This window comes from Rattus rattus, chromosome 8 (assembly GCF_011064425.1).
Source record: "Rattus rattus isolate New Zealand chromosome 8, Rrattus_CSIRO_v1, whole genome shotgun sequence".
Taxonomy (NCBI): domain Eukaryota; kingdom Metazoa; phylum Chordata; class Mammalia; order Rodentia; family Muridae; genus Rattus; species Rattus rattus.
In genome coordinates, this window is record NC_046161.1 from 47,460,506 (window position 1) to 47,486,456 (window position 25,951).

The 25,951-nt window shown below is 39.7% G+C and overlaps 1 protein-coding gene across 1 annotated transcript in view; it reads right to left on the reverse strand.

Annotated features, from left to right (window-relative positions):
• Atm (ATM serine/threonine kinase) overlaps window positions 1-25,951 on the reverse strand; it is a 102,599-nt gene that overhangs the window by 39,400 nt on the left and 37,248 nt on the right. The window contains exons 24-39 of the mRNA XM_032911434.1: window positions 24,357-24,477; window positions 23,068-23,241; window positions 21,635-21,804; window positions 20,081-20,327; window positions 19,347-19,462; window positions 18,057-18,183; window positions 17,237-17,436; window positions 13,672-13,843; window positions 13,034-13,198; window positions 11,947-12,079; window positions 11,169-11,264; window positions 9,517-9,688; window positions 6,044-6,185; window positions 4,281-4,457; window positions 3,027-3,204; window positions 398-485 (exon numbers count right to left, since the gene is read on the reverse strand). Coding sequence (XP_032767325.1) covers window positions 398-485; window positions 3,027-3,204; window positions 4,281-4,457; window positions 6,044-6,185; window positions 9,517-9,688; window positions 11,169-11,264; window positions 11,947-12,079; window positions 13,034-13,198; window positions 13,672-13,843; window positions 17,237-17,436; window positions 18,057-18,183; window positions 19,347-19,462; window positions 20,081-20,327; window positions 21,635-21,804; window positions 23,068-23,241; window positions 24,357-24,477 — 2,478 coding nt within the window. The remainder of the gene's footprint in view (window positions 1-397; window positions 486-3,026; window positions 3,205-4,280; window positions 4,458-6,043; window positions 6,186-9,516; window positions 9,689-11,168; window positions 11,265-11,946; window positions 12,080-13,033; window positions 13,199-13,671; window positions 13,844-17,236; window positions 17,437-18,056; window positions 18,184-19,346; window positions 19,463-20,080; window positions 20,328-21,634; window positions 21,805-23,067; window positions 23,242-24,356; window positions 24,478-25,951) is intronic.

The window sequence follows — 25,951 nt, forward strand, 5'->3', positions numbered from 1 at the left end:
TTCATGGTAAGTATGGCACAGAGGAGGAAAGGCTTTATTCTCATAAAGAGAGGATAACAGAGACACCCAACTCTAGCTACTCAACTAGTCTATGAGCAGCCGCAGGACTAAGAACTGCCTGGGAAAACCGTGCACTCAGTTCCCGCATCTTCCCTGCTGTGGTAAACTAGAGCCTGCATGACTTGGCTGCCGCAGTGTGCTGCTGGGACAGCTGGGACAAAACTGACAGTTCCCATGCTTAACCCAAGGGCCTGCATATGGATTATTAAATTAATAACACACAGAAGCACCATGCCAATCAATTTTAGCAGTCTGAAGCAGTTGCATATACAATAATCAGATTTAAAAAGCAGCCAGAAGGAAGTTCCCAAACCCGAGAAACAACTGTTGATGTTACCTCTTTTGCCTTCTCAGGTAGTCGACAACAGCGAGCATGGTTCTTTGTGATTTTTTATCCAAACAGCATCGGAGAAAGTTCTCTGACTCTGACGGAAACAGAAATATCTCTTCTTAGTCTCGTACTGCTGAAAAAGTATTTTCTTGTCTATGTGTCCTTCTACACTGTAAGATTACAATGGGTGGTTTGCCCAACACAAAAACAATTCTTAGTAAATAGAAATCAAATTAACTTAGTGGCATTCCTTTTATTTTAAAGGAAGCAATATGTATATTGTAAACACAAATGTAAAAATATACTATAAAGAAGTTGCTACAAATTCAGCTTTGTTTCTGAAGCAGGTGTATCTACTGCTTGAGATGCTTGTAATGCCGTGCTGCTAGGTGCTCAGCACATTTACAACCGGGAACAAATCAAGACTGTTCCTGCACGCAGAACTTGTTGACTAGCCTGGAGGCTCTTAACATGGTTGCACAGGGCTGTGAGGGAAAAGGTTTTATTCTGTGGAAGACATGTGAGAGTCACCTCGCCAGGACTAAGAAAAGCCTGAAAGAGAAAGTTACACCTGAAGCCAAAATATCAAAACACCAGTCAGTCAGGGGAAGGGAGAGAGAGGATGGAGAAGCAGGCAAAGCTAGCAGTGTGGCTGAGAGAGGCAGACTGAACTCTTTTTGGTGACAGGCACCCCACCCATAAACCATTATCACATTAACCCATGCTTTAGGATTCTTAATTCAGTAATACCCCAACGTTACGTAAGCATGGTCCAGATTGTTTTGATGAACAACTTCTAACCTAGGAGGGCTACAGGAGGGACAACTTTGTTTGCTTTTGCATGTTGTATTTGCATGGTTTTTTTTTTTTTTCAGATAGATTTGTCCTTTTAAAACTTTTAACTAAAATCATACATATTAATGGGATGCCATTTGATTTTCCAATACAGGAATGTATTTTATAATGTTTTCATCTGGTTAAATATATTTATCTCCTCAAAATTTTATTTGTTTACGTTAAGGTTTTTTTAGGGAAGGTTTTTGAAAATGTGTGTGTGGGTGAATGTAGGTGCCCATGGAGGAAAGGAGTGTGAGGTCCCCAGGGAGCTGGAGCTACGGGTGAGCCAGCCCACATGGGGCTGAGAACTGAACTCAGGCTATGTACTTCCCAATACCTCCAAGGTTTGTCTGTCTGTTTTCACATGCAATACGTAATCAGTCAGCAGTTGCCCCACTCTTCAGCAGAACATGAGATCCTGTCCTATAACTATAACCCAGTAGTAGTCAACCAACTGCTCTCAACTTCAATGAAACAACATTATCAACTGGGATACATAAAAACAGCAACAAGGAAGTCTCAGGATACCACAGACATTTCAAATGGACACAGTTACTAAAAGCAGAAAACTGGGAAAATTGAATAATCACAATTATGCTGAAATGACCATAAACACACTAAGGTGGTTTTAATTAAAATGCTATTTCTTGATATGCAACATGTAAATAAATCTGTGCCTAGGTTTATGCTTATGTATATTAAATATGGTAAATTAACAGTATAGAACTGTTTTCTTATCCTCTTAAAATTTCAGTTTGAAGAAGTGATCTACAATGAATCCTCAATTGTGTTTATATGTGCATTTAAACTCTAGGGTAACCCTCCCCCACCATGTGTGACGGTGTAGATGTGGAGGCCAGAGGCTGATACTGAGTATCCTTCCTGATTGTTCTCTCTGTTGAGACACAGACTTCAACCCAGAGCTCCCCTGTGTTGGCTAGCTTAGCTGGCAAGCTGGCACTAGGGGTCCCTCGTATCCACCTCTGGTGAACTGAAATAAGAGTTGGGCTATCACAGTCACCTGTCTTTTACAGGGGTCCTGGGGATCCAAACTCTTGGCATTTTACCTGCTGAGCCATCCTCCTAACCCCTTAATGTAATTACTTCTGCTAATTAAGAACATCGGAAATGCACCTGTGATTCATACTCTGTAAGGCCCAAGTAAACTCACTTCTTACCATGGAAGTAAAATTGAAAAGAAAAACACGACCTAAATGTTTCTTTAAAGTCATTAAAAAATTGAATGGATATATTCTAAATGTAAAACATGTATAAATATACAAATTACTATATATATATATATATATATATATATATATATGAATCTAAATGTAGATATCTTTAGTTATGGGCAGGATTATGGATAATTAAAAAAAATTGTAGAACTTTTACTGCCTACAAAAATATGCACGATTTGGTGATAAAACGTTGTTAAAGAGTAGCTGGCCAGATGTCTAAAAATATAAAAACTCCATCCCAACTCTGCCATGGTACAACGACACACGAGGACGAGTCTGTTTACATGTTTTTTCTGTTGTTAAAACAGGAGCGCTGGGGTTGGGGATTTAGCTCAGTGGCAGAGCGCTTGCCTAGCAAGTGCAAGGCCCTGGGTTCGGTCCCCAGCTCCAAAAAAAAAAAAAAAAAAAAAAAAAAAAACAGGAGCTTTGTGTTGTTCACGTCCACACTGCAAGCACAGTGCCTGGTGTGCGGAGTGTACAGAAAGCTGCCCTGTACCTTGCTGAACCATCTTTCTCTAGAGCTGAGATGGGGACAGTATGAACACTAACGAACAGAATACCTGAATCCGAATTCGCGGGAGTCGCTGAGCGGCTTGCTTGGGAGGAATGTTTAAAACAGTTAGTGAAAAATCCTCGGATGTGTGTAGATAGCAGAGTTCTCCACGACTCATGTGTATCTTGGAGTAAAACATCATGGATCAAGTATGGCAGCACCATCTGACAAAAGTCGGTTTTCACCTAGAACATGGCATACATCCACTCAATTGTTTGAATTAGAGTAACATCATTTACTGAAAAGGTTAAATCCCCTATGTATTAAAAATTGAAAATTACATGGAACGTCCATGAACTCCAAATAACCTAAACAGCAACCAAAAGTGTGATTAAAATAAAGAAGGGCTGAAGAGATGGTTCAGTGGTTAAGAACACTGACTGCTCTTCCAGAGGTCCTGAGTTCAAATCCCACAACCACATGGTGGCTCACAACCATCTATAATGGGATCTGATGCCCTCTTCTGGTGTGTCTGAGGACAGTTACAGTGTACTTATATAAATAAATGAATCTTAAAAATAATTAAATAATAAATAAAAAATAAATCTTAAAAAAAAAGAAGAAAGAAAAAGAACAAAAACAAGCCATAATACCAAGCAAAGTATTTGAGACCCTGAGAGAGGGTGGCAGGAGCACCAGGTCAGAGTCACCCCTGGTTACGCTGTGTTTAAGATACATAAGCTCCTATCTCAAACAAAGCAACAGCAAAAAGGCAACCAAACCCCAAGACTGACACCCCAGGGACTAACGCATTAGAGGTGCCTGCTCTCCCAGTGAGCCGCACCTCAGACCCCAAACACTATTAGCAACTGGAATCGGCTTGCACACTTAGGAGGCTGTACCAGGCCTTCCATGTAAAACTGATTCCTGCTGCCTACCTTCTCTTCACTCAGAGAGCATACTGAAGAATGTCAAAAGACAGTGAATAGGCGCTGACTTTCAATAAGAATAATTTATACTCTCAATGACGTTAAGCGTCATTACTAATTATTCTAGCACTCTGTAGGATTTAACTAGTACGCTGTCTTCTGAAACATAAAGCCTGCTTCATAGTTCTGGCTAAGCAGAGACAGCCAGTCCAAGGGACTTGTAGCAGCTGGATGTGGTTTACACTGCAGGCCGATGACCTACTCATCACTCAGAGTTCTTTTCAAATATGTAAATCACAATCGGAGACGCAGAATTTAAATTAATGGGAAAAGCAAACAAACAAACAAACAAAAAAAACCCCACAGGCTCTACGTCAGATTAATCCTCTTACTTCACACATTGGCTTTAGTAACTGAAGAATTTCGCTTTTTATGCCTCCACTGTCCAAAAAGGCACACGTCAGCGTCTTTATCCAAATGTCATGGCTTTCACTTTGAGGAACCCACAGATTGACATCATCCAGGCCTTCTAAAGCATCTTCTTTAACAAACTGGGGTAATTCTAAAAACTAGAAGCAGAAAGTCATTTCCTATGTCAATTAAATAACCCAGTACAGTTGCTTATTTGCTCCCAATAAAACTAAGTACACTTAAACTACACCTAGGGCCTGTGCACACAAAGTAGGTCAGGAAGTAAAGGTCCTTGACGCCCTCAACCCTCACTGACCAAAGTTGATCCCAGAACATACGTGGTCTAAGGAGAGAACTGACTCTGGCAAGTTGTTCTTTTACCTGTGTGTGAGTGCCACGGCATGCACTTGCACACACACACACACACAACACACACACACACACACACACACACACACACGTGAAAAAATAAATGTTTAATAAAAATTTAAATCTGGATAGAACATTTGCCTTTTAAAAGTGAAACAGATTAGACTAGGAATGGTCGTTCAGGGCTGTAATCCCACCTATTCAAGAGTTGAGGCAAGAGGATTTTAACTTCAAAGCCTGCTTGGTATCTTAATAAAATCCTGTCTCAAAATAAAAAGTAAAACAGAGCTAGGGGTATAAGTCAAGGGTCAAGCACAAGGCCCTAAGATCCACTTCCTGCTATAAAAATAAACGAGGGAAGAGGGGAGCACACATGTGAGACGGGGGATTTAAGCGAGGGAGTCAAACTGTAAAGGTATTTCTGCTTGCTCTGTTACTCACTGTCCGCATATTATACAAGTCACAATCTTTGCCTCATCCGGTTCATATGTAAAACTGATTTAAATCTACCACAAAATTCATTTCAAAATAAAATATAATATTTACATGTTAAAAATACAGTATTTAGCTGGGAGGTGGTGCACACACCTTTAATACCAGCACTCAGGAGGCAAAGGCAGGTGGATCTCTGAGTTTAAGGCCAGCCTGGTCTACAAAATGAGTTCCAGGACAGCCAGGGCTACATACATAGAGAAACCCTGTCTCCAAACGAACAAAACAAAACAAAACAAAACAAAAAACCAAAACAACAAAAACCACACCAAACCAAATCAAACCTAAAAAAAAACCCTAAAATTGAAAAACCCCAAAGAAACAAAAAACCAAACCAACCAACCAAAAAATCCTAATACTTTATATTAGGCTATATTAATAACTTCATTAACAGTTTGTATTACTACTAATTTTACCGGGAACCAAAACTGTGACACATTAAAATGATTACTTCAGTGATGGGCATTTCCATTGAACTCAAACAGGTAAAAACAACTGCATGTTGCTCTGTCAGTTTCTGAAGAGAGGAATGCTTAGAGACAAGAGATACAAAAGCTCTTAATGACACTGCAGGCAGCTTTCAATGGACTTGTCATGATGATTAAACATGCATGAAAGAAGCTTACATGTCTTTATTTTTCCAAAGGTGTGCTAAGCAGTAAACGCTTGTTGGCTGATCACAACCCCTGAAGTAATCCTGGATCAATGATGCCTAATACCACAGGGATACTGAGAAAGAGTTTCCCTTGGCCCCAAATCAGCTCCTCTTTACCTTATCCACTTCAACTTTTCTATTCTGCCTAGGGTAATTAACAAAGCCCTTGAATTCAGTCTGTACAGTCTGAATTTGTCCAGCAAGCAGTGTGTTAGTTATTTAAGAGACCTTTTTCCTCGATGCTCTGAAAGGCTGCAGATAGGTCAGCATTGGATCTGCTGATGTCTTATGATTCTCCCAGAAAATATGTCCGGTCTTGGTAGCCAAAATGTTTTTCAAACAGGTAGCAGCAGCTGATCGAATTTTGACACTGGAAAACATACATAATAAATTTATTAATCTGGAATGCTATGCAAATTTGACTGGAAAGTTTTAAACCTAATTAATTGAAAATTTTAGAAACTTATCTGTAATATTATGTAACACTGAAGAAAAGTCAAAGGATTTTTAAAATAGTCTGAGTAAACATGAGTTACTAATCAATAACAATTCTCTTCATTCTGTATAATAATGACTGTTATACTGACCATAAATTTAAGAACTACTTGAAAATAATTACAATAATAAATATGATTAGGCAAGTCCTAATTCACCTGAGGAAACACACCGACATTTTCTTCAATGACACACATCATTTTTGAGGTGAGGTACAATATTTTACTCCCAATGTTTAAATTATCACAAAGATGCCTTTTGAAGGTACATACTCGTTTGCACAAATCAGATAGTTGAAAACCATTCACATCTCAAACCTCTAAATAAAGAGTACAACTCTTTTTTACTAAAACAGCAAATGGAGGGCTACAAGAGACCTGAAAATATAGACAAAGAAAATGTTACTGGCCTGAGACTGGAGAAAGGACAGTATTAAACGATGGTTTAATTCTGTTCAGTTATGCTTGTCTCTCAGATGAATTCTAACCCTGGATTCATTTTTCCCACATCTAAGTCCTTAACAAATCCTAGTGTCTATACTAAGAATGGGCCCTACTTCTACCCACATCCCTCATGTCCACTATTCGTCTACTGATTCTTTCTCCTCTGTACCACAGCAGTAATTAGCATAACCAGCTACTGTTTCCAATCCTGCCCCTTGGTCACTGTGTTGGTTAATGTTTTTGTCAACTTGAAGCAAGCCAGAGTTACCTGAGAAGATGCCTTCATCAGACTGGCCTGCAGAGAAGTCTGAAGGACATGATAGGTGCAGGAGGGCCCAGCCCACCGTGCCGAGTGCTACCGCTAGGTAGGCGATCCTAACGGACTGGCTGACCCACAGAACGAGCGAGGAAGGATTCATCCATCGGCTCTGCTCTAGTTCCTGCCTTCCTGAGTTCCCACCCCGACTCCTTCCCAACGGACTGTGAAATATGCCCTTTCCTCTACCAGTTGACTTTTTCTGGCCATGATGCTTAACACAGCAGTGGAAAGCAAACCAGAACAGGCACCGGTTTGTCATGTAAGGTTATGCACGATGATGTATCACAATACCACTGTACATAAAAGTTCACGGCACACATCTATGCATACAAAGATCCCACACTACATCAGATAAATTCATATAAAATGAACTTTCTCAGTCGCCCCTGTGCTCTACTCCTGTCCTCTCAGGTTAATTCACTGTCACTCAGACCTCAAAGAAGTATGCTCTGAGTAGTTCCTTAGTCAACATCCCCTTTGCATGCTGAAATCCCTTAAACCCCCAACGCTTTCCCCTTTCCTCAGTAGAAGAGAAAAGAGCTGCTGTTGCCTATTATCCTCATGCTTATGTCACGCTAACAGGTCTGTGTATCACTAGATGACAACGACAACAACAACAACAACGACGATGACGTCAGATTACTGGATTCCAAACCATTTTATGATTAAGTTTTCTGTGGAAAAATCTCTTCAGAAAGTCAATAACGGGGCTGGAGAGATGGCTCAGTGGTTAAGAGCACTGACTGCTCTTCCAAAGGTCCTGAGTTAATTCCCAGCAATCACATGGTGGCTCACAACCATCTATAATGGGACCTGATGCCCTCTTCTGGTGTGTCTGAAGATAGCTGTAGTGTACTCACATACATTAAATGAATAAATCGTTAATAATAATAAAAAAAAAAGTCAAGAAAGATTAAGCCAGTAACACATGTTGTGATCTCAGCCCTTAGGAGGCAGACAGCAGAAGGAAGATCAGGAGTTCAGGATCACCAAGTTACAAGCAAGTCCAAGGCCAGCCTGAATTATATGAGATTCTACCTCAAAATAAGAGAAAGAAATGGATTAAAAATGGTAGAAAGATAGGGGAACAAGATAAAAAAAAAAAAGGACAGCAGTAAAATGTTAGTGTAAGAACTTACATGGTAAGTAAACAGATATTCACCATAAACTTCTTCCCCTTAATTATATGTATGAAAATATGTATAACAGAATGTTAGGGAAAAGACCCATGCCAGCCAGTTTAACATAACGAAAACAATGACAAAAATATAGGTTCATTAAATCAGTAATGGAAACATGGTGGGTTAAGAGAGGCAGAAGACTAAAGTCAAACTACAGATGTACTTGTAAGAGATGCCTGGCTCGGAGAAAACCTTTGAACTTTCCCTCCCATGATGTAATGATGTGGGTGGACAAATAAACCAGTCAATTAAGGATAAATAATGAGGGATCTGGAAATGACTCAGTATTGTAAGGATGTGTAAGGTCCTGGTTTAGGCCCCAGTGCTGTAAACAACAATAATAATTATAGCAACAACAAATAAGTCAGTAAACAATGAAAAGATGGAAATGCACAACCAACAAACTAAAATACTGAGTGGATCTGAAAACTTTGCTTTGAACAAAGAATACATGAGTAATAGGAAATTCTATTAGTTTAAACCTTCGGAGGTTACAAAGCTTTTACTCCACGGATTATTCTAGAAGAATCAAAATAAAGATTAGCTTGGAGGAGCAAAGCACTTTGGTTAAAAAAAACCACTTAAAATAATAACATTCCTAACATTTCTGTATTTAACCTTGTTATTACGAGGGAGAGGCTGAAGACGCAGGACACAGCTTGTGGGGGTCGGAAGACAACTTCAGGCTCTCGCCTTCCCCCTTAGTTTTGGGGATCAAACTCAAGCTGTCAAGCTTGTGAGCTGCCTGCTAAGCCAGCCCACCAGTCCGCATTTCTGTATTTTAACTGTCTGTGTGGAACCACCTGGCAGCTTACTGATTTATCCTTTAGTCTTACTAGAATTTAAAACGGACAAACTTCATCACCGTCAAATGTTAGGAATATCGGGAATTTGATCACACAAATTTATAAATGAATTTCATTAAAATGTACAAGACTTTTTTAACGTAGGGACTTGAAAGATGAGAGCATGGCTCCGTGGTTACGAGCACTCATCGTTCTTGCAGAGGACCTGGGCTCCATTCTACATGGTGTCTCACAATCATCCAACTCCAATTCTAGGATATCCAATACGCCCTGCTGAGCTACAGGAGCACCAGGCACGCCTGTGGTGCGCACACATGTGTGCACGAAAAACATTTACATGAAAATATGTAAAAAACTTTAGAAAAGAAAAAGAAAGGGTTAAGTGAAGCATGAGTATCATTTTCCCGGAAGCCAGATTTGGTGTCTCTATCTGACGAAAGGCGTCCTCACCACTCACCTGTCCTCCACCAGGGTGTTGTTCAGGGCAGTCAGCATTATCAAGGTCCACTGAAGTTCTCTGTCTTCAGGTAACCCGTAGGCTTTGGTGTACGGCGTATCTTTGCTATGCTGTACAGCTATAGTAGAGAAATCCAGAGGACCGATTTCTCCCAAACACCTGCCGACAGCCTCTGCATACAGGAACCTCATTTTAGTACAGTCATAAAAAGAATTAACACTGTTTCATCATGCTTCAGGATTTCAGTGTTTTCTAACATGGGGATTAGAGAAAACTATAGAATACTTTAGAGCAGTAATATACTTTTCACCAGCGATGACAGTTAACAATTATAGTAACAGAATATTAGAAGCAAAAGTATTAACATGTTTGGCACTGTATGAAGTATTGACTTGAAATGTTTAAAAGGAAAATTCAGGATATATATATATCTATATATATAGATAGATATAGATATAGATATAGATATAGATGTCACTCACTCACTCATTTTAAACACACAACTCAGTGAAAAGTTTAAGCATATGCCGGCATGCCGCCTATAAGCACAGGCAGCTGTGCTTCCTTTCCCCTCTGCACACTTCTCATCTCTGCTCCAGGCTTGGTACCTCGAGCTAGAACTCGCATACAGCACTGAACATAAGCAGTAAAGGGGATAACTTCTCTTTGCTTGCCGTTAGAGGAAAGACTCCGGTCTTCTACCACTAAGTGTGATGATGTGTATTACACATTCAAAACAGCATCACTGTACGCTACATAAGAAAGCTACCGAGGGACCCTGGAGCAGCTCAGGCTTATGTCCAGCAACAGCCAGCAACAAAGATGTTAATCCTGGGCTGGGGTGGATTTGAGGATTCTGGTAAGGTTTAGTTTCTAGATCTGGGAGGTGAATGCACAGTTATTCTGATTGTGTGCGGATCCTTAAAACTAGGTACATATGATCTATATTCATGTCTATACATAAGATAGACGTAAATAAAGACCAGTCTAAAGGTCAAGCACGGCAGGCGCCCACTGAGAACGGAGGCGGACACGGGAGGTGGACACTGGGGAGCGCACCAGCAGCTCTTCCCCTTCCCATTCTTGTAGCACTGCTGTCGTATTTTAGTGTGACACTGGTACTTCATTTAGTAGCACCTCTGGCTAACTTTGGTCATGTGATCTGCCATTCTAAGACCACCAGATCTAAATGCCTACATCCAGCACGTCAGCAAGTCACCTTAGATTAGATTATGCCTAAATGGCGGCAGTGAGAGACTTAAATGATATTTTTAAAAAAATCCGAGCTTAAACATCCTCCAGCCTCTCTGCTCCTGTTTGCCGTAAACAAAGTAGACATTAAATACTGCCTCGGCCATACTTACAAAGCATTTCAGAAGTTAATTAATTTACAACTCAACTATGCAGAGATTTATGATTTCCATACGCATTTATAAGGCATTTTATTGTTAACATTTATACAGCATTAATTTTATTGCTAACTTTATTTTAAATGCCTACTTGAGGAATATAAAAGGCACCTGGCTATCTAAGGTTACCCGAATTGAACAGAAATATTAACTTAGCAAGCCATCCTCGTTTTTCCAGTGAATCAAATGAGCAGCTAACGCTTATTCTGACCGTACTGAAGATCACTCACCTACGCCACTTACCTAAAACTTCTCCTTCACCAGTCTGGTTCACTGCCATCTTGGATAGCTGCAACAAGCTGACCACCAGCTTCACCACAACGCCATCTTGTGGGTCATCTGGAAACAGTTTAGGGAAAGGTGCTTCAATCATCACAGGGACAACACACACTTACTTTACACCACTCCCCAAATCAGCACATTCTAAAAGGTTTTAAATCATGAACAGATTTTTAAAAATACACATAGATAGAATTTCGCTGGGAAATGACTAGATTAACCAATCAGATAAAGAAATGTCTTGAACAAGCTGAACAGAAAAAGCTAATACCTTAGCAAAGTCACAAATAGCTAGAAACATGAGACATTCAACACAACAGCTAGAAGAGGCCTTGTTTAAATGACTGTTCCCACACAGTATTCAGAATTTAGACCCGCACCACCCAGTGGCCTCTCTGTAAAGACAGGAATACAAATGAGGATGGTGGTAAGCAAGAAAAATTCACAAAAGTATCTGAGAAAGAAACAGGAAGCTTCATAATGTTAGAATCACTCCTCCAAGGGGGTTGCAGAGACGGCTCATCTGTCAAGAGCAATGGCTGCTCTTGCAGAGGATCCTGGTTCAGTTCCCAGCACCCACACGGCAGCTCACAGCCATGTAACTTGAGCTTCAGCCATGTTAACACCTTCTTCCATGCCCTGAACACCCTTTACGTGCACTGCATTCGCATGGCGCACATAACACACATGCCAGCAAAACACCCATACACATAAAATCAGTATTAAAACAAACAACTGGTACCCTGAGATGCTCTCACAAGATCTAGCATCTGATCTTTATGCTGTTCCAGTTGTCTCCGAAGATCCTTCAGTCCTTCCAGTCTGGTTAGTGGAAGTGGATTATAAGCACTTACTGAGAGAAAATGGTTTATTTCCTAAAAGACCAAATTAACGTAATATTAGCTGAGTATATACTGGCTAAGTGTGAAGAATGAAACAATAAAAGAAAAAACAGTAAGTTCTCTCTGTAGACGCTGACCCATAAAACAGACATGGCAGAACTAAAGCTCCTCCTCCCTATACTTGAATTCTGGCAATGTTTTAAGGGTTTAAAAACCATGAGATTCTCTTATCTACATCGATGTCAATAGTCTCCAAGACTGCAATGGCAAGCTGAATTGGAAGGAAATGTTACAAGTTTCATTTATTTGGTAGTATATAACTTGTACGCCTTAATTATATTAAATGTTCTCATACTGACATAGTCTTAATTGAATGATTTTAAAATTATAACATTTAGAAAAATGATACAGACATAACTAAAATTTATAAAGATCAAAATTCTTAATATCATCTCTAGAAAAACATTACTGACCCTCAAGGAAACAGATTGCAATTTTGAGATATTAATGAACCCCAGGGCCCTCTGCATATTAAAATTAATACTATGTTGTATCATATTCTCTGAATATCCAAATTTATCTTAGTCAGGAAGCTTTGATAGCTATACTTTAAATGCAATGCAAGAAGATGTTTTGAGAGGCTGAAGAGATAGCCCAGTGATTAAAAGAGCTGGCCGCTCCTGCAGGGGACTCACAGTCCCCAGAACTTGTCAGGAGGCTCAGAGCCATACACAACTTCAAGGGCAGTGGACTCTGAAACCTTTCGGTTTCCTTGGGCACACGCACATCTAAGTTATATACACACAGATGCATAAATTTAAAATATGTATATTTTAAAAAGATTTGGATTATATTTAAGAAGGTAAACCTCATGTATTAGAGCTTTTACTACAACAGAAAGTATTCTGTCCTTATTATTGAAGCATTAACGTTTTAAAATAATACTCTTGCCTATGTTCTGTAATACAAAATATAAATAAATATTACCTCTAAGAGTGTAAAGGGTCCTCCACTATATTTTATCTTCTGTTGAGTAAGACGCAAATCCTTAAAGACAACACGGTCAGGAAACGGATCCAAAAGCTTAATTGTGACAAAGAGGTTTTTATTGTCTTTGTTATCTATCACCAAGTACTTCAACAGGTCCAATACCTAAATAATTATCAAAGGAAGAGAAAGAAGTCTTAATTATATTCGAGAGCCAAATCCCATTGTAACTGATAAACAAACAAACCTCTCTCCCCTAGCTCAGAAGACATGTTCTAACGGCACATGTAGTGCCCAGCTCTTAGTGGTCATGGCTTCAAACGCTCTAACACACTCACAGTGCTACACAAGCAGGCATTAAAAATTCAGTGTTAATGGAGTGTCTCATAGGCGAGCTCACTGTCATGGTGGGAATTGCTAGCTCTGTTTCTGACTCCATTTCAGTGTAACAGACAAAACAATCAGATTTATTAGATCAAAACGCCTAAGGGGTAAGTAACCGATTTCAAAGGTCACTTCACTAAGAATGTCTTCTCCATTTATCAAAAAGCATTTTCATTAAGGTAAACTTAAAGCATTCAGTTCCTAAGAGTATCTTTCACCTCAAACACCCCTTTGTAGATGCACTGGGAAATTACCTGTTCTTGAACCTCCTGATAATCCACAAGGGGTATAAGTGTGCCCACAATAACATGAAGATGGTTTTCTAGGGCGTCCTTACAGTGAGTTACCGCTGTACGGCAAACTCGACTTAATAGGTCACAGCACAGGGAGAAGCTACGTAATGACACGTCAGTGAAATGGGAAGACCTAATGGGAAAAATAAATGAACGAACGAATGAATGAATAACAAGGCCTAAGAAACTGATCTCAAACAAAATTCAAGTTCTTTTTACTCAGTCTCTAATTCTTATAGGGCTTGACAAAAAAGTAAGTTACATGTCTAATATTTCAATGGTTATAATCCAAAAGAGATAAAGGATGTCTGAAAGATACATTATAACTACTGCGAAACAAAAACTGTCACAATCCTTCAAAAAAAAAAAAAAAAAAAAGAGAGAGATCCAGGAATCACTGCCAGCCAGCAAGCACTGAAGGACGGCGCTTTTTGGTAAACAAAAGTCTTATTTATTCTTTTTTTCCTGCTCTCCCAGTACTCCTGATACTCACGTAACCCCAGTAGGGTACTCTCTGAAAGCAGGCAAAGAGTGCCAGGCTTCATCAGACACAGGTAGCACGAAAATCACTGATGAAGAATCTGCTTGGTAACAGCTGGTGTTCAATAATAAATAAACATAATAATAAAAGACAGGAAGGGAGGGAGGAAAGAAAAGGAGAAAGGAACAGAGAAGAAAGGGATAAGGTCAAACAAGGCTGGGGTGACGGCTCAGTGGGTAAGAGTGTTTACTCTGAAAGAGACAGCCTAAATTCTAATCCGAAGCACCTATATAAACACTCAGGCACGGTTGTTCATGCCCATAGCACAGGACTGGTGGGCCAGGAACCTGGTGGCCAGCTAGATGAGCTGAAATGGCCAGATTCTCAGAGACTCTGTCTCAAGGAAATAGGTGGCAGGAGATTTAGGAAGACATAGTATGTCCTACTCTGGTCTCCATGTGCACATCCAGATATTTAACATGCATGAAGCAGCATTCAGAGTCAAAACTTAGGGAGGACCCGGTTCCACATTTAACCACATTATGTACTGAAGTGGTAAGATTTTAGCAACAAAAGTTTAGACCAAGTAAACAAAAAAAGCATGAAGTATTAAAGGGAAGAAAATAGAAACATTTTCTGAAGAATTTCAGGCACTAGAGTTACTAAAAAAAAAGGAATTCAAAGGGAAGCCCTTGGTCCTGCCAAGATCCACTGAATCCGGGGCTGGGGATTTAGCTCAGTGGTAGAGCGCTTGCCTAGGAAGCCCAAGGCCCTGGGTTCAGTCCCCAGCTCAAAAAAAAAAAAAAGATCCACTGAATCCCCAGTGAACGGGATTGTTGGGGGTAGGGTGGTAATGGGGGGAGGATGGGGAGAGGAACACCCATATAGAAGGGGAGAGGGAGGGGCTAGGGGGATGTTTGCCTGGAAAGGGAATAACAATTGAAATGTATTAAGAAATACCCAATTTAATAAAGATGGAGAAAAAAATATTATAAAAAAAGAATTCAAAATAATTTTAAAATTTAAAAGTTGAGGAGAGGATAGAGGGTACCAAAGACCCGAGAGAAGTGATGGGAGAATGGGGAAGATCTGTGGACACTAAGGTACAATTGGGGAACGAGACATTCTGGTGTGCTATAGAAGAGAGTAACTAGAGATAACAACTATATAGATAAAAAAAAGCTACTAGAAAGGATTGCTTTCACCTAACAAAATGATGAATATTTTAAAATTTCATTCATTAAAGACATACAAAAAAGTCACAAACCTTTGGAGCTAAGTAAAAAAAAATTGACACAGAGAAATGGATTTATGAGAAACTATGAAGAGAATATATATGCCTGTAGTTCTTGTTATGTAGGAGGCCAACGCAAGGGGAATTCCTGAACCCAAGTCTTTGAACGTTTTCAACGTGGGCAACACAGCATAACCTCACTACTTTAAAACAACAATGATCAATAATAAGGAAAAAAACCCTAACATCAATAGCAAACTTAAATAAGTCAGTAACAAGTAATGAAAAAGTCATCCAACAAAGAAAAGCCTAGGACCAGATGGCTTCACTAAACTGATACTGATTATTCTCAGTTATTCAAAATACTAAAGAGAATTTCTGCCAGTCCATTCCACCAGACCAGAATCAGCCTGATACCCAAATCAGACAAAAACATAAGAGTAAAAAAAAAATTAATATTCCTGACAAGCAAAGATATATAAAAAAAACTACACAAAGTACCAGCAAATCAAACTCGACATTACACCTGAAAGATTACACATAATCAGGTGCGGTTCATCCCAGAAATGCCAGGTCAATTCAACACATCTAAGTCAACAGAAGTGCTAAACCACACGTCAACAGAATTTAAGCAAAAGAGCTGTAATCATCACGACAGGAAAAAACAAAAACCACAAGGTACAATTAGGGAACGAGACATTCTAGTGTGCAAAAAAAAAAAAAAACAAAAAAACAAAAAAACAACAAAAGACATTTGAAAAGATTTAACATCCCTTCATAGAAAAAAATCTGAAGAAAACAGAATTTTAAGAATATACATCAACAAAATACATGCTGCACCTGAGCAGTTCACAGCTGACACAGTGAAGAACAAAGTGAACAGCCTCTCCTGCATTCTGAAAGACAAGCACTCCTTTTCATCATATCTCAAACTGTTGAAAGTCAGCTCATCACTATATACAGGAAACTCAAAGGCACCAGAAAACAAAATAATCCAACCAACCAAATAAAAACCCCAAAGTATTAAAACTATTCATTGTATTCAGTAAAGGTGGAGGTTATAAAACCAAAATAAAAGAATCAACAGGATTTCTTCACACTAATAATAAATAAAAGGGAAAAAAAATCTCATTTATAATAGCTACCAGAAATGTAACCTAAACTAGAACAATGTCTACAAAACAAAAACAAGAAACATAAAATATTAATGAAACAAAGTAAAGCAAAAAGGGAAGAAATCTTTTCACGAGTGAATAATTATTAAAATGCTCACTCTACCTAAAGCATTCTGTGTAATTTCTAAAGATACTAATGACTCCTTAGAGAACTAAAATGAATAAATTAGTTAATTAATAAATAAAAATTCTAAGATTCAAATAGAACACACACACACACACACACACACACACACACACACACACACACACACACACACACACAACCTCATCTAGCCAAAGCATTTGAGTGTGATACATCAAGAGCATAACGCTCTTTCTGATGACAAACACGTAGTGGCTAAACTAGAATGGGATTAGCATGAAAATGCACATACAGATCAATGAAACAGCACTGAGTGTCCACCTGTGTCCTGGGAGGTGGGAGACAGACAGGATTCTGGGAGCAGGCTGGCCGGCCAGAGCAGCTGTGTGTGTGCTCTGGTTCCTTCAAGGGACCAGGAGTCAATGAAGGAGGTGAAAAGCAGTGAAGACTCCTGCTGTCAGCTGCAGGACTCCACACGCTCTCCTCCCTCCCTCTACAGGTGCTCGCACGCCTGAAGGACTGCTAGCACATCAGTGTGATTTATTACTTACCTTTTGTTGATATAGTGAATCAAGGTATAAATAACATCTCGGAGAACAAAGGCCCAAGCTCCTCCCAAGCCACTCTGTATGTCTTTCAGTAATAAACTGACAAACAGGTGGTATATTTTAAGAATTCTGTGCTTTTTAAAGACATTATTTGTCTCAGCTGCTTGTTCACAAATGGCCAGGAGTATTTTCTGATAGGAATCCTACAAAACAGGCACACATTGAGAAAAAAATTTTTAATATATTTGACTACAACCAACATAGTTTATACTTTATTAAATGATCATTTAGATTATGGGCTTGATATCACATGCAAAATGTTACATTAAAATTGTTAAGAGTCCACTTCACTTTTTGGTTTTTGTTTTGTTTTGTGTTTTTTTCCAGACATGGTTTCTCTGTGTATCCCTGGCTATACTGGTACCCACTCTGTAGAAAAGACTGGCTTCGAACTCACAGAGATCTACCTGCCTTGGCCACCCCAGTGCTGGAATTAAAGGAGTGTGCCACCATGCTTGGCCCATTTTACTTTTTAAAGAGTTGATGAGGAGTTTTGAGAAAGTGAACTGGAACTCAGTATATTATGATGCACAGTAAAGGTGTTCCCTGAGCTAATTACAGAGGCCCTGGCCTAATGTGTAAAACATATTAAACACTGACCAAAATACGAAGATATAATTTGTAAATCAAGTGCTTTCCTTTTTAAATTAGTCAGTCAAGTAAAATTTCATGTTCTCCCCAACCCCAAGATACAGATTTTCTACCCAGAAAGGACTTTTTTTTTTGAATAAATTATTATATCAGTAATGCAATGTGTACTTACAGGGATTTTAGAAAGGATTTCTAGAATGCTTTTAAACTTGGTTTTATGACAGCTGCTGATGTAGGCAAATGTTGCCTTAATGACATGTGACGGGAAATATGGCGGATTGGGAGCGGGATCCAAATCCCTAAAGAAGTAGAAGAAAAGAAATGTAGTTATGAAAAAGAAAAATAACTCCCAAGTTATAAAACTGGTTTTCTACTGAAAAACTGATTTTTTTTAATTAAATCACAAACAATAAAACAATTCAGACATGAATTAGGCATCCTCACATGGACTTAATGTAAGATGATTTGTTTAACATAATTTGTTTATGTAACCTTTTAGGAGGTTAATGGCAGCCCCAGAGTTGGGCCTTACTAGAACTTGCCTTCAGGTCTCATTCAGAGTATTGCAAGACCAACAGTACCTTAAGCCGGGTGACACATCAGAGGAGTAACAGCATTTAAAACCTGACTATCAAGTCCGAGCACTTTCTCAGTATTACTACAAAGCTGCATGCTTAGCCTAGACTGCATATTTAAACACTGAGTATTTCCAGCAGGGAAGTGCGGCACCCGCCTTGAATCCTAGCACTTGGGAGTCAGAAGCCGGCAGATCTCAAGTTTGAGGCCGGCCTGTTCTACGAAGGGAGGTCCTGGACAGCAGTGCTACATAGAGAAACCCTGTCTCCCAGAGACAAAACCCAACAAAATTCTTTGGGGACTGGAGAGATGGCTCAGCAGTTAAGAGTGCTGACAGTGTTTCCAGAGGGTCCAGGTTCAATTCCTAGCACCCACAGTGGCCAGCAACTACAACTCCAGTTCCAGGGCCGGAATGGGGAGGGAATGAAAAGGGTTCTAATGTTCTCGTCTGGTTCCATGGCCACGGTGTGCATACATACATGCAGGTAAAACACCCACACATATAAAAATAAAATATTTTTAAACCTGTTTTTAAAATGGAGAAATTTCAAGTACCTTACCATCAAGTCCCCCACCCCTATCACCAATATTCATATACAACCAACATCTAATTTCACATCTAAATTAAACTGGAAAGCTAGGAATACCACAGAGAAAAGGAGGCAGAGAAAGGCAAGGTGTGGGGAGGGAAGAGAGCCAAGTGAACTACATGAAGAAAAACAGTCTCAAAGGGCATCAGGTGGTTCGACGCTGAGGTACACAGAAGAGTGAAAAGCTGAGAAGTCAACAGGAAGAGCGGCTGCAGCAGGAGGGCCGCAGTGAAGGAGACAGGAAGTAAGGCCACTCGTCAGCGACAGCTAGCTCTCTAAGTATGAGACGGGCATACCCTGAAAAATCGCAGAGGTCGGGGCTTTGACCAGAATCCGAGTCAGCCGTTTCATGCAATGTCATAAGCAGCTCCACCACGATCTCTGGCAAATTACTAATGAATACTTGATCAATCTGTAAGGATGCAAAATTAAAATGGATTGAACGCCTTTTATATCTGTGACTTTCACAACAGCATGAAGCGTATGGATTGATCCCTTACCTCAGTTCGACCTTTCCATTTTACAGAATCATTTGAATTGACTTTGTATTTAGCGTTAAATTCCTCAAACTGGAAGATCTCTAGGTAGCAAAGTTCCACAGTCTACACTGTTCCTCAATTTGCATTTTATCTTTTATTTGTTCACTAGGTCTTTAAAGATCTTAACTATTAAAAAAAAAAAATCTTTGTGACGGGCACTAATCCCTTTAGGTGCCACGTACGCTTCTCTCGATACTGAAGCCAGTGCCACCTTTCATCGGTAGTCAGTAAAATGACTCTTCTCTAAGAGGCAGGTTTCTCACCACCTGCTTCTTACAGGGAGCCTCGCAAAGGGCAGGAAGTCTTAAGGCTGCCAGCACATACCCAGGACCCCCAACCCTGGGGCTGCAGGTGTGAGCTGCCAGCAAAGTCCAGCTTTTATGTGGATGTAGGGATACGGACTCAAGTCGTCATACTTGAGGCCAATAACCTAAGTTTAAAGCTTACTTCTTGTGCCAGTACATAGAGGCAGACAAAAACGGAAGCCATACCTGTTTTCCTAGGAAGTCTTCACCTTTAAGAGCATCGTAGACCTCGGTAGCAGTCTCCCTCTTCTGTGCCGAGCTGCTGTCCCCCGTGCCCTCATAGGCAAAGTACGGAAGGATGTGCACAAGCATCTTTGGAAAGCAGTCGATCAGCAGGCTTTTCCAGCACCTCTGAATCTGATTAGCAATGGACTTCACCTCATCAAAGTGCTTTCTAATTACCAAGTGTGGAATCAGAATCTTGTAACAAGATCTGAAAATGGTAAGTTTAAAATTCAGGTTATGAAAATTTTCAAAGTAAAATTTTATATCAAAAAAAAAAAAAAAAAAACCCCAACCCAAATTGTTTTAATAATGTTCAAAACATCATTTTAGGTCTTTAAATATTCTTTTAATATTTTAAATTTTTATCTGTTTAAAATTTTATGAATATGGTGTTTGGCCTGCATTTATTTATGTCTATGTACGGCTTTGCATGCCTGGTGCCTCTGAAGGACAGAGGGCACTGGCTCCCTTGGAACAGAGAGAATTGTGAGATACGACATGAGTGCTGGGAATTGAACAACCTGGGTCCTGTAGAAGAGAAGTCAGTGCTCCTAACCGCTGAGCCATTGCCCCAGCCTCCTAGGTCACCGAATACTCTTATTTTCATTTTATAAGGGGAGAAATTAAAGTAAAATATAAGTAATCACACTTTAAAAAAAAAAGTACAACTTTATTCTTCCTCCCCTTTTTCTGAGTCTAAGTATCATTCTGTAGCCCAGACCAGCCTGGAAAGTATAATATAGACCATGCTGACCTCTAAATTCTGGTAATCCTCCTGCCTCTGCCTTTCATGTTCAGGAATTACAGCATGCACCACCATACCCAGCTAAGGAATTTTATTTTTTACACATAATCAATTTGTCTAATATTGTAAGGTAAGAGTAATTTATAAACTGAAAGAACAAATACAAGTTACTGCAAAACTGAATGGATGACAAGGCCATCAAATGGACATCTATCAGAAAGTGCCGCTTCTCTCTTTTTGGATGACGGGGTCTTCTGTAGTACAAGCTGGCACTGAACTCCCTATGTCGATGGAAATCTCCTTCAACTACTGAGCTTCCTGCATCCATTTACCCTCAGAGTGCTGGGGTCACAGTACTCTCCACGATGCCTGGTTGACAGTGCTGAATCCAGGTTTTGAACGTGCAAGGGGAGCGCTGCACCAACAGAGCCACACCCCAGTCCCCACGGAATCGGTTATTTTCCAATGATCTTTGGAATCCCATAATGTTTAAACAATCTACTGCTAAGCAGTCGGAAAGAACACCAGGCAGGAAATAATTGGCCTCTAGAATTAGTCTTTTAGTATTTCCCAAAGGTACGATGCTTGTGTGTAGAGCAAGACGCATGGCGTGTACATGGCTGACTCAAAGACACACAACTGACAGCCAGCAGTGCTAGCAATCCTAAATTCAAGTGCGTCCTTTGCTACATTCTCAACCTGACTTGTTTAAAAACCAGGCTACCCCCTACTTGGAGCTGGGGGTGTTAGGTGGGAGGGGTGCAGCCTACCTATAGAAATCCTCCACGCTTGTGTAGTTTAATAACGTAAAAGGAAAGGAAGATAAGCTGTATTTAGCATCTTGAAGGTTCAGCCATTCCAAAACCAGGTAATCTAGATGAGAAGCCATGAAGTCCTCTAAGCACCTACATCCAAACGACTCGGAGACTTTCTCTAAAACCTGCAGAGAAGACACCGTGATGTTCAAGAACATGGGGATAATTATCATTTCACTCCTTGCTGATGTTTTATACAGGACTTCAGAGCAGTCACCCGATGTCTTTCTACCTCGACTTCTTCATCAATGAATGACAGAAGGATGGTAAATGAGAAAATGGAAAATGTATTTAATAAGTCTGGCATAGTATACAGCACATAGAAATCGCGGAATAAACATCAAAGAGTATCCTAATTTTATACTGCTGACTGTATCTCAAAGGAAAGTCTAAGGGGAAAATTATTTTCAGCCTCACACCCACATTTTTAAAAAGCACAAAACATGCTACTTGCACAATCAGGTAGTATACTAAAATACTTAAAATACCAATAGGTAAAAGGTGAGCTCGGTTAAGACCAATTCCCTGCAGATGGGCCTACCATAGCTCCATGGAACCGGCCTGTACAAAGTTAACTGCCCATCTGTCTAGATGCAGCGCATTAAAACCTGCAACAGGATCCTGTTAAGGCCCCTAAATAACCAGCTTGCAGTGGAAGAACAGGGAAGCCTGCCAGAGTCTACAAAACTGGGATGATCGTGCTGAAACCACCGAGCCCAGGCCTCTTTGCTAAATGTAACCTACAGGCCGCACTGTTCTCAAGTACATTTTCTGTCCTTGTTAAATCCCAATGTGGTGCTCCACAATCAACAAGGCAAAAGCAATCAAATACCTCCAAATGCTTCCCTCAGTAAACACTGTCTGTGTGGAGATGGACCATTCACTATGGCGTATCCTCAGTAAGTGCTTTATAAAATGCTCTTAAGCTAAGAAGTAAGTCACACTGAGTACAAATTAATATACCACTTAAAGAATTATCAAATTTGGCTGTGGAGGAGAATATAGCTCAGTAGTTAAGTACGAGACTCTGGGTTCAAGCCCCAAAACACACACACTCTCTCTCTGTCTCTCTCTCTCTCCCTCCCTCCCTCTCCCTTTTCTTTCTTCTCTCTCTCTCTCTCTCATATACACACACACACACACACACACTCACAAACACACTCTTTGTCTCTCTCTCCCTGACACACACACACACACACACACACACACACACACACACACACTCTGTCTCTCTCCCTGTCTCTCTCTCTCTCTCTCTCTCACACACACACACACACACACACACACACACTCACACACACACGCTTGCTTGTAATTTTCTGAGTCTAGAAAATTTGTTTCTGAGTGTCAAATGCCACCTATAAACAATGTGACCGAACCCAGCATACCTTTTTCACAAGATGGGGTTCTAGTCCATTTTCCTTCACAGATTTGCATAAGGCAAACAAAGCCTGCTTTTCACAGATTGGGCTACAGTGCAAGACCACAGCTATCACCGTCAGCAATACGGATTTTCTATTATAAATCTCATCCAGAAGATCAGGGTTCTGAGAATCACATAACTTCAAAAAAAACCATAAGAATGTTGACATGAATATCATAAAATCATAAATCAACCAAGCAAGCTCAAATTCAAGTATTCTCTAACTTCTAAGCAGTCCGCAAAGTTTAAATCCTATAAAAATGAGGGAAGAGAAAAGACTTGAGAAACAAGCTTTTCTATAGTTAACTAAAGCTCCCATTTCTTAAGATCTAATGGAAACAATGACCAAAGGGAAAAAGATTTTAACAATGTGTTTATAAAGAACAAACAGCAAAGGAGAACAGAAGTATCCAGAGTTCGTCCACTACAGCTGCTACTCGTGTGAGGATTTTTATTAAGACATCTTTGTAGTGTTTTCTTCTTTAAAAATCAGCAAGATCTGTATTATGAAAATAAACGAAGTCTTAACAAATAGAATGACATGCTTGCAGTTTAATGATAATCAGATACACTTATATTTTTAAAATTTATTTTTATGTGTCTGTGCTTTTGGCCTGCATGTATGTCTATGTGCAGTGCCTGTAGAGATCAGAAAAAGGCACAAGAGCCCTAGGAACTGGAGTTACAGGCAGTTGTGAGCTGCCGCGTGGGTGCTGGGAACCATGCCCCGCTCCTCTGGGAGAGCAGTCAGTACTCTTAACTAAGTCATTTCTCCAGCCGCTATCTTCATTTCGTAACTAGCTGTAATCATTCTACAATCTAAATTTAGCTCACTCTTTGAATAGTAAGGCCAGAGACATACACCATCACACACACACACACACACACACACACACACACACACACACACAGAGCATTTTTTTGGTGTGTTTTGTCTTTTTGATTTGAAAGATTTCTTAAAAATTTTCTAAAAAAAAAAAACCTTTTAAACCTCTCCAATGTATCAAAATCCCCACTAAAGTTGGATTGTCCTCACAAATACAGATAAGTTAAAGCAAAAGTAATTTCTATTACTGGACTCATTCTGACCTATAAACTTCATTCAGAAAAATTTTATTCAGTGCATACAGTTGACTTAGACCAGCTTTATAGTGTAAACTATAAATACAAACTCTCGTCCCCAGTGTACTAGAGAAATATGACACAGACTGCCCACATGCGAGAGGACAGAGCAATACATGTTACCACAGTTACCAGTTCTCTGATTCCTGCCTCTGCTTTCATGTATGCACTGTTGAAAGATGTCTGCTGAAACTTCAGAGGAAGTGCTTTCAAGCTTCTGGAGGAATCGCCTTGTCTCATATCCTGGAATAATCTTTAAAAAAAAAAAAATCAATTTAGTTCAAACCCTACATATCAAAACAAAGCATATTATGGAACAAAAGAAAGCCCCTCCATGGGGTAAGGTATCAGGCCTTGGTTTGAAAGACTACTTTAGCAGTTCAGACTGTCTGCTAATCGTTAATCTATAAGCCAATTTGTTGGGTAAGAAGATTTCAAAGCTTTTTGAACTACTGGTCATCAGATTTGAACACTAAACTCAGGCAGTCAGAAAGATACACTGTCCTCTTAACAAACATGGATCACAAGAGTCCACAAACTTATCTGTCAATATGCTATAATATTTAATCAGCCCAAGAGTGAGTCACTTAATGCTTCGGTGTTCAGTTTACATTACATTTTATGTGGAAAAAGGTGACCAGTGCCTCTTACATATAATACCTACATATTTAATCAACTCTGCAATAAATTTTGCCCTTGATATTTCTTAGAAATCAAAATTTTACATTTTGTTATTTCTGATTCCTTTATTTTGCTAGCTTTCCTTGAAACAGTCATACATTAAATGTCTAATAAATCAGGGACCAAAAACACCAACGAATCCTACTTACTGACCGTTCTTGAATTTTTTTCCGCCATGCTACCACTACACTGAGTTATAAGACTCAACAATAATCCTCTCACCTGAGAGTTTTAACCTCAGGTCAGTAAGGACTTGAACTCCCACACAGAACCACTGGCAATCTGGATGATGCACTGCGTTCTTACTAAAACAAATGAGGAAGGTGACGACACCTGGCTCAGGGAAACATGGCTGTCTCAGATGCAAACTGTGGACTCCTTAGTTCTAAAATCATAGACCAGTGACTCTCAACCTTCCTAACACTGCGACCCTTTAATACAGTTCCTCATGTTCACAATGACTCTCAGCCAAAAAAATTATTTTCGTTGGTACCCCATAGCTGTAATTTTGCTATTGTTATGAGCTGTAATGTAAATATTTGTTTTCCGATGGTCTTAGGCGACCCTCAAAGGAGTCGTGACACACTGGTTGAGAATCACTAAGATTCAGTATGTGACTACTTGGACAATTTCATGTCGACCTTCTTTTACGGGTCACTTAGGTCCGAATAATATGCGATTTCCAGCTTTGATGATTTTAAAGAAGCGTATAATTTCTTTTCCAAAACCGTTCATTTATTTCACCATCAATGAACAACCACCACAGCCAAATATTATTTTAGGTTAAAGAAACAGCAGTGATCATATCATCATCACATGAAGTGAAGAAGCTACCACTTTATTGACTTGCGTGAAGTCAAGGTAATGCCCAAATACTCTACTCTTCCTCACGTGGCAGGGGTGTAAACACCTATCACTCAAACCGATGGATTACTGGCTCCACAGCACTGAGCAAGTCACCTCTCAAAGCCAGAGTTTTCACTCGTCAGTTGGAGAAAATAATGCTAGCTAAGCAAAGGAACTGTTAGATTAAAGACCACAAAGCC